This window comes from Temnothorax americanus, unplaced genomic scaffold, assembly GCF_048541705.1.
Source record: "Temnothorax americanus isolate GAGA-0224 unplaced genomic scaffold, ASM4854170v1 Scaffold17, whole genome shotgun sequence".
NCBI lineage: Eukaryota > Metazoa > Arthropoda > Insecta > Hymenoptera > Formicidae > Temnothorax > Temnothorax americanus.
This window is the reverse complement of record NW_027509307.1, coordinates 3,192,400-3,206,468: the sequence shown is the minus strand read 5'-3', so window position 1 is coordinate 3,206,468 and position 14,069 is coordinate 3,192,400. Positions and strand designations below refer to the sequence as shown.

Below are 14,069 nucleotides of genomic sequence, written 5' to 3'. Positions count from 1 at the left end.
ATTAAGCATTTAAGCTCCTCAGACAATACAATGATTATTGATATAACAGTTTTTCAATTCAATTGAAACGATTTTTTTATACTTAAAAAGATTTTCCATAATATATAAGTGAGAAACAATTGTTTTATATAGGTAATAATACCAATAAAAAAACCTGCATTTCTCTAATATATTAAAATTTAATATTTTCCATTCACAATATTATCTTTAGAATGAACGGTGGTATTTTATTGCAAGTTCGTTCGCTTATTACGGTATATTGGTATAAAACAAACTCCAAAACATCTATTGGTAAATTTTTCAACGTTCACTACCTATATTAGCTGCATAATGTCATTACTTATCGGAATGAGTTACGATGTCGCCGAAGCGCTAACGCTGTTCATCCCTCCGTGAGTTTCTTCTTTTTTTCGCGGCGTAAACCGACCTGAAAAATTCTTGCGCCGCCGCGACAGTAATGCGATTGCGAATTTAATATTCCACAATTCCGGGTATACGCCCCAGCCGCGCATCGCCGTGCCGATGCCCGTTTCATTTATTGGCGACGAGCGAGGAATTATATTACGTTAAGAGAGGAGAGGCGATCGCAAGTTTCTACGAGAGATGCGGCACGTTTTGTGCGCGTGACGTGACAGTGATGTGCTTCAGATTCTCGATAGCGTACGTGCACAGAGACCCCCATGAAAATGGAATAAATCGTTGCCATTGGCACCTGGAAACTACCATTGTCGAGTAAAAGTCAACTCTGCCTGATTGTTAACTTTATTTTCCCATTGTTTACATTGGTGGAAATTGGTTGTGAAATTTTCACAATTGAACGCGCGCGTTCGCCCAAGCTCCGCTGAATTTCGACAAAAAGCCAGCGCGTTCTCCGCTAAAAGGATGCGCGTTGTAACGCGCTACTGCAATCGGCCCAAGGTCGTTCCAGAGTAAATGCAATTTTCGTGAAACTCCAACGCAGCGCTCGCCGTTATTTCTCGACGGTATTTCTCGGCATGGCAAACTAAAAGATCAAACTCGTTATACCAATTATTCCGCGGCTAAATAACAGTTAGCTCGATGTTCCATTAAAATCTCCGAGTCTCCGCTAAGATTCGACGACGGCGGTGATGGCAAAAGGTTAGCGGTTACTCGGAGATAAGTCAGCTTGTGGCGAAAATATTTGGTTAAGGTCTTCCAAGAGAGAGTGTTTTGGGGACATGGCTCCAAACGAGGCCAGACCGATCCTGGCCCCTTTAGATTATCAGAGCTTTTCCCTGGCCATACGCCAACGGTCACCATGGTAACAATCTCAAACGTATACTTGGTACACTCGCACCCTCGTCTTGTCGTTTCTTTACGGCTACATCGACGTCACTGATTCATCGAATCAAGCCGTCGCCTTCGGCGGCTCGCGGTATTTGGGATCGTTTCCCTTTCCCAGAGATCGAATCGTGCCTCTGTCCTCGCCTGTCTCCCTCGGCACCTGCCGGATAGAGCAGGTCCCGAATCGCGATAGCGTACATCTCGTTACGTCCAAACTGTCCCGTTTCAAAGTAGACCAACGTATCGGACTCAAACGACGGCTGATGTCAGTAGATACCTACGAGATTGCTCAATATGTGGTTGAACGTATACGCTACAGACAGATGTACGTTATACGGCATTTGCTTCAGAATGCGTCTATTTTTTTCTTATCATTAACTTTAGTAGAACTAAAAGAGAATTATAAAATGTTCAACTTTTATATATTTGTGCCTATGAATTTATGTATAAATAACTTTTTTAAGAGAGAAATCTTTAATATGTAGATAATTTTTTATTTCCCTAAAATCTATTTTAATAATACATATAGCTAAGAAATCTTTGCATGCGCGATAAATGCCTAAATAATCTAAGTTGACAGTTTTCAGATAAAAATCTTTTTTGAGATGTATCTCGATATAATGCTAACTTATTGCTTAACAAGCTTATGTTATATATATGTTTGAAAATTCTTTTCTTAATTAGAGTTAAATCAATATGTTTTTTTGTGTTTTATCGCAATTTTTAAAACTGTTAAAAATTAATTTGAACATTTATAAAAAATAGTAATAGGAAAGATAGAATTTTCTAAATTTTTGAAGTGTCATGCACGTAAATTTGCAGTTGTAATTGCGTTTCTCTCGCCGCAGAGTCGTAGAGATGGTTAGTTTCAATTGGATGAAAGGGTTGGCGGTGATCCTACTGGCAATTTGCTCGCCGTCTGACAGCTTGTTTCGCGTGTAATGTATGTACGTTTGGAGAACAAATTAGCGTTTGCCCACAGTCCATTCGTAGACCAAATTACGAGAAATTGACCCGTTATACATGCTCGTAATCGATACATTACTATAGGATCGCGCAATATCAAGAAATAAACGTTAATTAGTAAATAACGATACTTTCTCAAGCGCTACTTACAATCTTCGATAAAAATTCTCTTCTGATAAATGTAGAAGCTATCATATTACTTTTCAATAAGAGAGAAGATAATTTATACTTATTGTATCTAATTAAAATGTAAAAAGAAATCCAACGCGGATTCATATTATTTGATCCCTTTATCTTAATTACTTTATCCGAACAATTGAACCAACCAACTGTACTTCATCGTTGATAATAATTACGTTTTATTAATTTCTGGAATTTACGAAACCATGTTCTACAATTTTATTGCAATTAACATGCGTAAATTCAATTTTTACCCTAGTGTCTACACGAGCAGAATTTACAAAAACTATACGTCACACTATTTAATCGCGGACTAAAATTCACAGGCAGATAAGTGCAACGGCGCGGAAGCAACATTGCGCGGTGATGAATGCGGTCCTTTTTTATTCGAGCGTGACATTTAATTACAGCACGGACTCGGCACCAGGTTTATAGAGCTTATTAACGATTCCCCGTACAGTGAAATGTGTGCGACGTAATTGTAACGCCGTCTACATGAGACATCAGCGTAAATAATCAATGGCGCTATAATGTTAATTAACCCAATCTCGACTGTTGATTTGCAGCAATTAATTAGATGATTCTGTCTCTGCCTATATCCTCAAATTAGAGCAATAACGATTCTCACGCGAATTCCGATGCTCGATGCAAAATTACCGCAAAGCATTGCGGCACGAGCGGTAAACCGCAAGCTGCCCTTTATCAACGGTAAAATCCTGATTATTTTGCTATATTCATGTAGGAAAGATCCATATGCATCTCTAGGATAAACTAATCAATTGACAATTCAATCAAATGCAACATTATTATTAATATGTGAATCACATTTACATTATATTATATACGCATATAATTATACTATTAAATTATTATTAATAAATTTTATTGATAGATATACTTGTGTGTAATCTTTGTTCTCCTTCTTTTGACAAATCAAAAAATGTTCAATTTAACTAATGATTTGTAAAAAAAAAACTAAAAGGAATGTAACGATTGTAAAACGCTGCCGACAAGTATATACAGTTGATTTTCTCTCGATGTTCTCTCAACTCATCAAAAATTCTCGCTTATCTGACTTGTCTCGCTGCTTGTCGACCTATGCACTTTTCCAAGAAGTTATAACTTATTTGGGAAAAAAAAAATAACTGAGAAAAAGAGAGGAAGAGAGAGTGCGCGACACCTGAAGATCTCGTTTACTCTTTCGGAAACTTTTACTGTTCCAGGCACTTCTTAGGGGCGCTTTGACTCAACAGAGCGCTGTTATCCTCGTCTGCATGGCAATCGACCGTTATGTTTGCATGCTGCACCCTCATCGCTATCACAAACACTCCTCTAAAAGGGTAAGCTATATTGCTGTCTGTACTCACTCATTAACTATTAAACTATTAACTGCTAATGGACTGTTACACACTTATTCGTCGATATTACTTGTCGATATTATAATAGCATTGTAACAAGTTTCAGTGTTTCTAATATAGGTATACTCTTTATTGTAAATTATTCGCGTTTTCAAGCACCTATCTTTTGCTTTTAACATTAAATATCAAAATTGTAAATAATACAATAAAACTCTGATGATTAGAAATTAACTAAATAATCAAAAGTCATAGCCGTGACAGAATGTTCGTGTCGATATTAATATCTGTGTGGATTTTTAGTGAACTACACACCGAATATTTTTTGGTCTTGCAACACAGTCCTAATTTTACCGGAATAGTCCACGTACTTAAATCGATAATCGATTTAAACAATAGATGCTAATTAGCATCCTTATAATTAAATTACTATAAAGAAATTTAAAAAAATTATTGCGAAAAATATCGCCTCAGCCAGAGTTCGAACCTGGAACTTCCCCAATTCCGTGTAGGGTGTCGTACCAATTCGACCACTGCGGTATGTACATTATATAAGGATGCTAGAATCGATTTAAATTAATTATCGATTTAAGAATGTGGATTTACTATTCCGGCAAAACTAAGGCTGTGTTACAAGACTGAAAAATATTCGGCGCGCAGTTCACTGAGTTGGAATATAAAAATTCACGTAGATATTAATATCGACACGAACATCCTGTCACGGCTTAAGCCCTTTGTTATTTTGTTGAATTAAAATTTTAATTATTTTCAGAGAGTGATGCGTTGTGCACAACAAAGATTTATCTTTTCCTATTTTTCTTTTATAAAGTTACGTAATTTCTATTATAAATATTAAAAAAAAACAATATATTCATATTTTGTTAATTAAACGTGATTCTTTTGATTTAAATACGTAAAAAGTTTTTTTTATAATCATTATTTCGTATTTCTATACTACAGTAAAAACGCGAATACGATTCTTTTATGATTGTTTCACGAAATTTCGTACTAATTTTAATTCGATGTCACCCGTTCCAAACATTTCTTCTGTCTGCAGAGATTCATTCTCCCGACAATTCTCTCGATTCATTCGATTTATCGACAGCAAATTTGCTCTTGTTAAACACAATGTGATGTGAACAATTGAATAGTTGATTGATTACAGACAATTGTCGGGTTAAAATAACCGTTGCTCAGTGAAAGTGACAGGTATTAGCGAAACTTGTTCGATTCGTTTAAATTTATGAGAAAATAGAATCCACCGTGAATCGTGAATCGGCTATTGATACAATCGTTCCTGAATATAATATGAGGATCTTTGACGATATTTGTATTCATGAATCTGAAGAATAAAAATATTTTTCGTTGCACGTTACAATCACTTTATTCATAAGATACACGACAATCCAATATCATTCATCGCTCGTAATTATATGAGTTTAAAAGCTAAAGATATTTCTCGTTATATGTTGCTTTTGAAAGTTTAATATCGGCGCAGCTATAAAATGTCGATGCTTCGACGCTACGTTTTCATAAAACAGTTTTCTCAATCCTTTATATTTATATACAGCACACATATACATAGACGTGCGAACCATTGAAATGAATATTAAAGGAGATTGGAAGCTTAACAGAATAGACAGTAAAAATTTCATTTAAAAAATAATCTCTTAGTCTCTTTAGGATATAGGATATCTCACGCTACTCAGTAATGAAATAAAAATAAATAGCTATCGTTTTTGTTTCGTTAGCATAACGAAAGAGTGTGAAAATCAAATAAGCGCACATATCCGCGTTGCTTTTATAAATGGAATATTGTATATCTATCTACTTTATTTTTCTTTATAACTAAAAATTGCGGTATGCATTTATATATCGTCCATATATGTATGTTCCCCATCCCTAGTGTTTTCTCTTTTAAATATTTTAAATATTTTATATAAAAAATAAAATCTGAAAAAGAATATGCTAAAAATCAGCGCGAATTGCGGGTTGGATATGTCGCTAATCGGTAAGTGAAATATCGGAGAAGCGGAAATGACTCAATAGTGTGAAACTTGAGTATAAAAAGACCGGTTACGACATGTTTAATCCATGAAATCATTTATGCGGTCCATTTTGAAATTAGAGACATTTAGTTATGATTCAAATTACGAATATCAATTTCATCCGAAAATAATAATTTTGAAAATTGATCCGGTAATTCTTCAGTTTAGCTACAGCAGCACAAAAAACGATGAATTTAGGCTCATTCATTGATCCAATATGTGATCATTGTTAAGCAAAAAAGTTTAAAACTTAAGCACCTAAAATGTGTTATTCATGTGTAAAAAGTTAAACTACCGTCTTTAAATCAACCCGACTCCTTATGGAACTCCTTTAAGAAAAACGACTCCCGGGCTTCGCCGAGGTAACCAGCTAGTTTATATATAAATTTATGAAAATAAAGCTCGTCGAAACTAACTTGTTTGAGTGTGCTGGGAAGCTCTTAATCTATTAAATTATTTCTGAAATTCTGGCTTGTCGACTATAGTCGGTATACCGCGGGATAATATAATCCAGTAATTTTGCATCATTTTCCACGAACAGCAAAAGCGATTGAGCGCTTTAAGGACAACTTTTGCCCTAGCAACTGCAAATTTCGCGAGAGATATTAGTATCATAGGATCCTTTCCTGCGATCCATAATACGCCTGTGGTTTCACACTACGGTTTGTCGAAGCTCGAACGCGCGTCGGTTTACTCTGGCTTAACCGCCGAAATTAATTTCGGAGGAGATTTAAAAGCGCATCAGGATGCAAAGTGCCATCGCGGCCTCTCATTCGCCTACCACGTCACTCTCACCTATCCTTCTATTTCCGCGGCCGTAGCGATGAATCGCGTAGCCAGGATAAAATTTTCGTGTAGTGAAGACAAATACACATCAGAACGGTTCAAAAATATCTCCCATATCCCTGACTTTTGAGTAATTAAGAAAAAAAATAACATGATAAATTTCAGATTTAAAAAATCAATCGTGAATATATAATCGCTTCAACTAATCGTTTTGATTAAGAGAGTAAAAAAAAAGTCAATAGAAGAAAAATTATTTATTTATACGTATCCAAAAGGAGAATGCAAGATAGTTCTATATATACCACCGACCGGCTCACTGACTTCAAAGAATGCGATTTTCTAGCACTACTCACATTGGACTTTTCGGTTCACCTTTCAATATATCTCCCGCCATTCTTATAATTCTCTTTTTGTTTCGGAAAATGTGTAATTCGTTCGTCACTTATATTTTACCTCAATATCGTTGTAATTTATTAGATTATACATTTTATTTATAAATACTTCTGTCTATTACTCTACGCGATTATTAAAATAAAGTTATATCATTCTTTTAAGTCTCACACAATTATTATATATAAAATATTCGAAGATTTATCAACTAAAGATTTATATATTTACAACTAATATATCTGTGAATATGTTGCTACTGTATTATTTTGTCTACAATTTATATTCATCAATTTATATGCATGCAAGAGCAATGCATTTTTATCATAAATAATCAATAATGATATTATATCTTGATTCGTTTTTTTCCTTCACAATGGGCCATCGAATACGATCGCACAGTGGAGAATAGAATAATAGAATTGTTATTTGCACAATTGCTATAATGAGAAAGAGAGCACAATGTATAAAAAAAGAGGTAAAAGAAAAACGTCCAACGAATCGTTGAGTCGTGTCTTCTATTCATTCCGTAAATTTCTGTCTATCGAGCGTTTGGCCGCTCATCGAATTCTGGTAGACCTCGGCTCCGTCTCTTTTTACGTTCGATCGATAGAGGCTGTTGCTTCTCGATTTCGATTTCACATTTGCTCTTATCATATTATATTAGTTCGCAGATACAGGTCCGTGTTACATCAGCTTTACTCATATTTCATGCAATATTCAGTCGTATACAGCCCGTATTTAGTTCAAAGTTTGCAGCAACTTGGTCTTTAGTCCTTTGTTTCTGATGTTCACAATGCGCGGCGAATATCAGCCCTTACACCATTTACGTCGATAATGCATGAATCTTGTAACTTCTATGCATCTTGTAAAGTCTATAAAATGGCGTTCATTTTATGCACGGTTCCATATATTCATGTATTTTGTTTTTAAGAATCATTTATAATTATAGCTGTGACTTTTATGTAACTACAATCCATTGTTTCTGTTCGTGATATCGTGATATTAATATAATACATATCACCGTATAATTCATACATAATTTAAGTGGTAAATATTTAATTGGTTTTAGGGATAAAAACTTACTTGTTCTCGCGCGACATATACAAGAATACATGAAAACTTTTACGTGCTGATGAATAGTAAATAGCTGAAGTTAAACATGTGTGAAGAACGGGAAACTCTAAGAGCAAACCATAAAGTTTGCCTGTTCTCAATGTCTTAAATTAAGTATATTTGTACATTAAATTTGCGTATTTCATGGCGCTATCTTGTATTTATTAAATGAGAAAAGAACGAGAAAACGCATAAGAGAAGTAGTTTATTTTACCGATATTTATGATCAAGCGTTTTAATATATTTTTGTATTTTTTAATTTTTTTTGGAGTTAACGAATCACATCTATAATAAGGAAAAAAATATGTCGCACAAGCGTCGATCTTTACTACTCGGGGAATAGTAAGGTCGAGTGTCATTCCATTGATCGTTTTCTCGGGATCAGAACGAGGTTAATCTCGAGGATACTTAACACACCGGGTTTGTGCCGTAAAAGTGTGCCATCGATAAAACTCGTCCGTGAAACTTACTTTATTTGTTTAAAGATTTAATCAGTTAAAGTAATCGATGTTTTTAAAGGATAACTTTTAACATTTGCGGAATTTTTAAATACTGATCAGAAATACCGTACAAATTTAATGCTTATAATTTTATTTATACTCTTAAAAATAATCATATATATATATATATATATATATATATATATATGTAGGTATATATATATATCTCTTATGCATTTTTTTCCCTTTCATTTAATAAATGCAATTAGACAGTGTTATGAAATATGCAAAGTTTGAATATGCATTTATAATTTAAGATACACACATTCTCGAGAAACGGCGAACTGTAACGCTTTCTCTTCATGTTTTACTTCAATATTTACAATGTAGTACATTTATATTTAATTCCAGGCTATTTGCATACATATTCTTTGATCAGTGTTTTAAATATTACATGTATTTATTATTCGATAAAATACATTGCAGTAGGTACTTCTGTTCACTACATATTAATATTAGATATTTTGTCCAAACATATGTTCAATTGCAGATTTGCAATACCCCCATGAGATTTCCGACAAAAAAACAGTGCATGATAATCGTTTGAATAAACCACGCTACGAAATGTGGAATGTGTGCAAACAAGCCCCGGTACTGGCCGACAGAAATACAGAGGCAAAATACACATATGCATGCACACGTACACCATATCTATAAAACGCTCGGCGTATAAATGAGAAAGAGTGATCGTTTTCTGTCTATGTTGACACAGTATTACATGCGGCAGGGCTGCGTGGCAGTGATGTCGACCACTTGGATAGCGAGCGTGGCAATTTTCGGGGTTCTAGTACTCCCCAGAGGCGGTTACTACTTCAACGGGTCTGGCCTCCTTGCCTGCGACCCCTTCTTCGCTAGAGCGTCCCTTAGGTATCACCATAGTGAACGCCGGTGATAAGCCTGACATTTCACGATCTTGCCCGCCGCCGCATTTGTTCACCATGTCGGTGACCAATTGTGGACAATTACAATTTTAATGTCGAAAACGATGTCGCGCGGTCGATCGCCTTGGGGGAACAACTGAGGCGATCAACTGTGAAAGATAGCGATATATCTGCGTTAATGTTCCCATCCGGTACGCTTAAAGTCTGATCTAAACCGATGCTAACTACGAAAGACCGTCTCTTCAAACTGTCGTAATGTTTTTTTATCGGGTCGCGGTAGTTTAGAAACTATCTCGCCACATTTGTTCAAACAGAATTATCCATTTATATCACGGCTTTTGTAAACGTTGCTATATGGAGAGAAATCGAATAAAATAAAGTTTAAGGTAATTTAAATGCACACGAGATAGAGTCAACTCTCACAAAGTTCAATACAAAGCATATTAATTAAGTTAATTTATAATAAAGAAAGTTGAAACGCGCGGATGCTGGTCGTGAAACTGTTTTTATCGTGTTATAGACATTAATAAACTTCGCGCATGTATCATCAGATTCCGCGCAATCTGCTTGTACGAATATAATTTTATTGCGTTCACGTGATATCATCTTCGTCGTGCCACTTTATATTCCATTTGTATATGACGCGCTAATTACTACTTTTCTGAACCGGAAAATGCTCTTTATCGCATCTCCTTTTTCAGGATCCTGGCGTGTTGCTCTTTTTATTTCCCGACGACGATGGTGCTGATGTACTGCTACGGCTCGGCCTTCCACGTTAACAAACTACGTTTGAAAAGAGTGGTCTGTGTTAACACGCCGGAGGTCGTTAATGGTGGCCATATAGAAAGGGTAAGTCAAAGTTTATTCCCTTTGTGAATAAAATTCAAATCGACGAGCAATTTGTTTGGAGATAATTAACAAAACAATCCCGTCAAATGTAAAAGAAAAATATTACATCGACAAATGATTCGGTGCACAAAGTGCGTTGCGCAGCATGAATCGCAAAACTGACATTCTGCAAATTAAATATCGTTTATTGCCTTTTACGTTTGTCACAGTTAAAAAGAATATCACACGAATGTGCAATCTGTACTTTTCTTTCTTTAAGTAACAATTTTGTATTAAGTAGCAATGTGTAATAAAATTACATTAGGTTTAAAATTAAATTCGTGTTTATATCAATGCATGCGTGTGTGCATATGCATATGTGTGTGTAAAGTTGTAAAGCAGATAATATAGGATCATCTTTAGCAGGCACGTTTGAAACTTTATGTTTTACACGACTCGCTGCTCACGTCAAGTTCATGTTCTCCAGTAAGTTACGCAATGAAATTATAAAGCTTATAGTAGATATACCAAAGAACTTTATGCAAGAGTTTACGTAAGGTTCCCAAGTGCATTCTCGCGAAAGGGCAGCAACCCGTAAACTAGTTTCTAAATCTGTTGAAATTTGCTGAAACACGGAAGATTCACGGAAGGCATCTAGCTTGCAATAAATGCACACAAATTCGAGGACAGTTGACATGAGGAAAAATCGATTAATCCTGTCACCGATATATCTCTTAAAGCGGAGATGCCAAATAGATTCGTTTCGAGGTCACAGAGACCTACCAGGGAACTCTCGCCAAAGGCGGGAAAATATCGCAAGGTCATAGTGCGAAAATCCTAATGTTGCAGATTTGGGCGGAATACCGCCGGTTTAAATAAAATGTACAAATCAATAAAAGCAATTATAATACTAATAATAATCAGATATCTAGCTAATATTAATAGCTTGTTGCACGAAATGAATTATTTATTTCAAAATAAAAACGAGATGTATTAATTGCAAAATAATATTTTTAATAGACGCTCTATATATCGTAATTAAAAACATTATCGATTACGTACACATAGAATATTATTAACATCTATTATTACGTAAGTGTATCTATATGAGAAGTTTTTTCTACACAAAGAAATAACATAACTTTATAAACTTGAAAGTATTATCTACAAAGTTCTTTAAGGTAATAAGGTCTTCTATCTACCCAATTAATTATCAGAATGCATGATACACATTCTGCAGAAACGTATTGCCTTATTTTTACTAGGCAGCACTTCTAGTGATATGGTAACTTGTCGTGATCACATATCTATTAAATGTTTATTCTAATTCGTTTGCTTATTTGCCTTATCCAAAATTCAAATGCGCAACGGATCGATGTGTCTGATCTGCAATGATAGGATAGTTAGTAAAAGAAACGACTGTAAACCAACCGATATCCGCGGAAAGACGCGTAACTTCCGCCGATAGAAGCCGCACTGATGCCTCCTTGGATCGGTATCTTTGGCATTACCGGGAGGACAACCGTCCGAAGCAAGATGGATGGTCCGGACGCGGCTAAGCCAGCGTCGCTTGAATTCGCTGTCGCTCGCTGTCGTCTGCGATGCATTGAATTCATCCACGATAACGAGCTCCTGAGGTCGTTCTCGTTGGCCTATAAAGCTATGCGCTAGACATTGAGCGATCGCGACGGCAACACTGGCTCTATCCGTCGATCTACCAATCCCGGAAAATAGTCGCGAAAGCTCAACAATACCTAGTAGAATGCAAACACGAGCTGGCGAGGTTACTGAATAAATGGAATTCAGAGAATTGTCGTGTATTCAAGGGGAGAATGGTGTTCAATAAACGAGCGATCGTGAATATTTCGAGAATAATTGTCCGACGCGGGCGACGAGCATCGCGAAGTGATAACAATCAGAGGCTGCTTGCATATACACTTCTTTAAAATTGCATTTAGTATAGCTACTGCGGCGAAAAAGTTTAATAGCTATTAAAGACATTAAGGAGGTTCGATGGCTACAACATAAAATGCAAAGTTTCATGAAATTTTAATATGTTGTTCTGGAATGTAAAATAGAATTATGTGAATTTTTTAGGAATTTTTCACCGTCCCGTTTTAAAAAAAATCTACTCCAAAAACTTAAAAAATACAATTTTTGGATTAAATTTTTTTCAAAACGGGACGGTAAAAAATTCCCAAAAAATTCACATTATTCTATTTTGCATTCCAAAACAACATATTAAAATTTCATGAAACTGGCTGCATTTTTAACATAGATTTTTATGGGAAATGATATATTGCATATACCTTCAGAATGAAATAAGTGCAAGAAAAAATGCAAATGATAAGGAAAGAAAAATATGCACATGTAACTTAATAATTTACAAATAAATGAGCGAAAGAAAGGGGAAGGTTACCGCACATTTCGTAGAAAAATTAATTATTAAAGCATAAATTGCTTGATTTTTCGTCTGCTAGACTGCCACGGTCGTGAACGACGTGAACAGCAGCACGCATTATACGCACGCGGCGACCAATCAGAGCAATCCCCTTCATTCCCACTACTTCAAACGCTAGTGCGCTGTTTCCAGAACCCCCGCGTCCCACTACTCCCTCCGATGAAGCCATCGAACCTCCTTGAAAGTTTGAAGATTGCAATAATAAATGTTTCATACTTTCAACTTTTAATTTCGCGTAAACAAACGTGAAGCACTCTGGAAAATATCAATTTTCTTTGCTAGAATTATCTAGCTCGGATTTTAAAGGAAATTGCACTAATGGAAGATACGTTCGTTCACAAGAATTCCTTTAAGATCTTTATTAAATATTTCATAGTACTTTTTTGTACCAGAAACAACCGATAAGAAAATGCGAGGTAATATTTCCGATGAAAAAAAAAGAACATATCTCGAAATATCTTCGTGAATAAATAATGACATGTGCTGTTAAAAATACATAGAGACGGATCGTATGTTACCAACCTCGCCGCGTTTTCCCATTGATGCAAGGATTCTTGTGACCCGATTTAAGTAACCCTATTCTAAAAGCTTCCTTCCTTTAATTCCGCTCTAAAAACGAACCTTACGCCTTGGAAATTTTGGCAAGCTACTCCGGCACGAGAGCAAACGTGCTTTTGGCTTTTTCCACCTCAACCCCCACGTGACGCTTTCGTGGTCAAACCACTACCAACGCCCTTCTTCAGGATGTGCGCCCCAGTTTTCGCGGCAAACAATATTTTTCTTCTTGCACCCCCGCGTCACCCCTGCTCCGCGTTTCCCATCCCAGGAAATCGCATTTATCTTGACATCAGCCAGAACCATCCTGCGAAGAGGCCAGAGTTCCGACCTTGTTCCCACTGGGTGCACTTGCTTATTTCACTTCTTTTTTCCGCGCCGTGTTCTACCGTTCGTATTGTTTTAGTGATCTCACACCAATGAGAAAAAAATTAAGATCTTCTCTATGTAGCGAAATTATTTCCTCTATAATGTCTTTTTTATGTCAGAACAAAGTTTAAAATCTGTTACTTATATCTTTAAGGCCACGAAAAGAAGTTTTAAGTTTGCGAAACTTACTTTATAAGAATAAATTTATTTGATTACATTTTTATATCATTACAATATTTTCTCTTAGTTTAAAATATTTACATATACACATATATACACATGTAATAATCTTTATTTATGTGTGTATATATTTTTATCTATTTTTTTATATA

The 14,069-nt window shown here is 35.6% G+C and overlaps 2 protein-coding genes across 10 annotated transcripts in view; one reads left to right on the top strand and one right to left on the bottom strand.

Moving 5' to 3' along the window:
• Positions 1–14,069, bottom strand: part of Prom (prominin) — a 102,825-nt gene that overhangs the window by 64,787 nt on the left and 23,969 nt on the right. The gene's annotated exons all lie outside the window — the stretch shown is intronic.
• Positions 1–14,069, top strand: part of LOC143895915 (trace amine-associated receptor 9) — a 67,443-nt gene that overhangs the window by 30,693 nt on the left and 22,681 nt on the right. For all 5 annotated transcript variants that reach the window (XR_013256494.1, XM_077403403.1, XM_077403406.1 and 2 more), the window contains 3 exons: positions 3,675–3,791; positions 9,356–9,510; positions 10,226–10,373. Coding sequence is in view for 4 of the 5 variants with exons in the window: in XM_077403403.1 (XP_077259529.1) it covers positions 3,675–3,791; positions 9,356–9,510; positions 10,226–10,373 (420 nt within the window). In the remaining variant the exon portion in view is untranslated. The remainder of the gene's footprint in view (positions 1–3,674; positions 3,792–9,355; positions 9,511–10,225; positions 10,374–14,069) is intronic.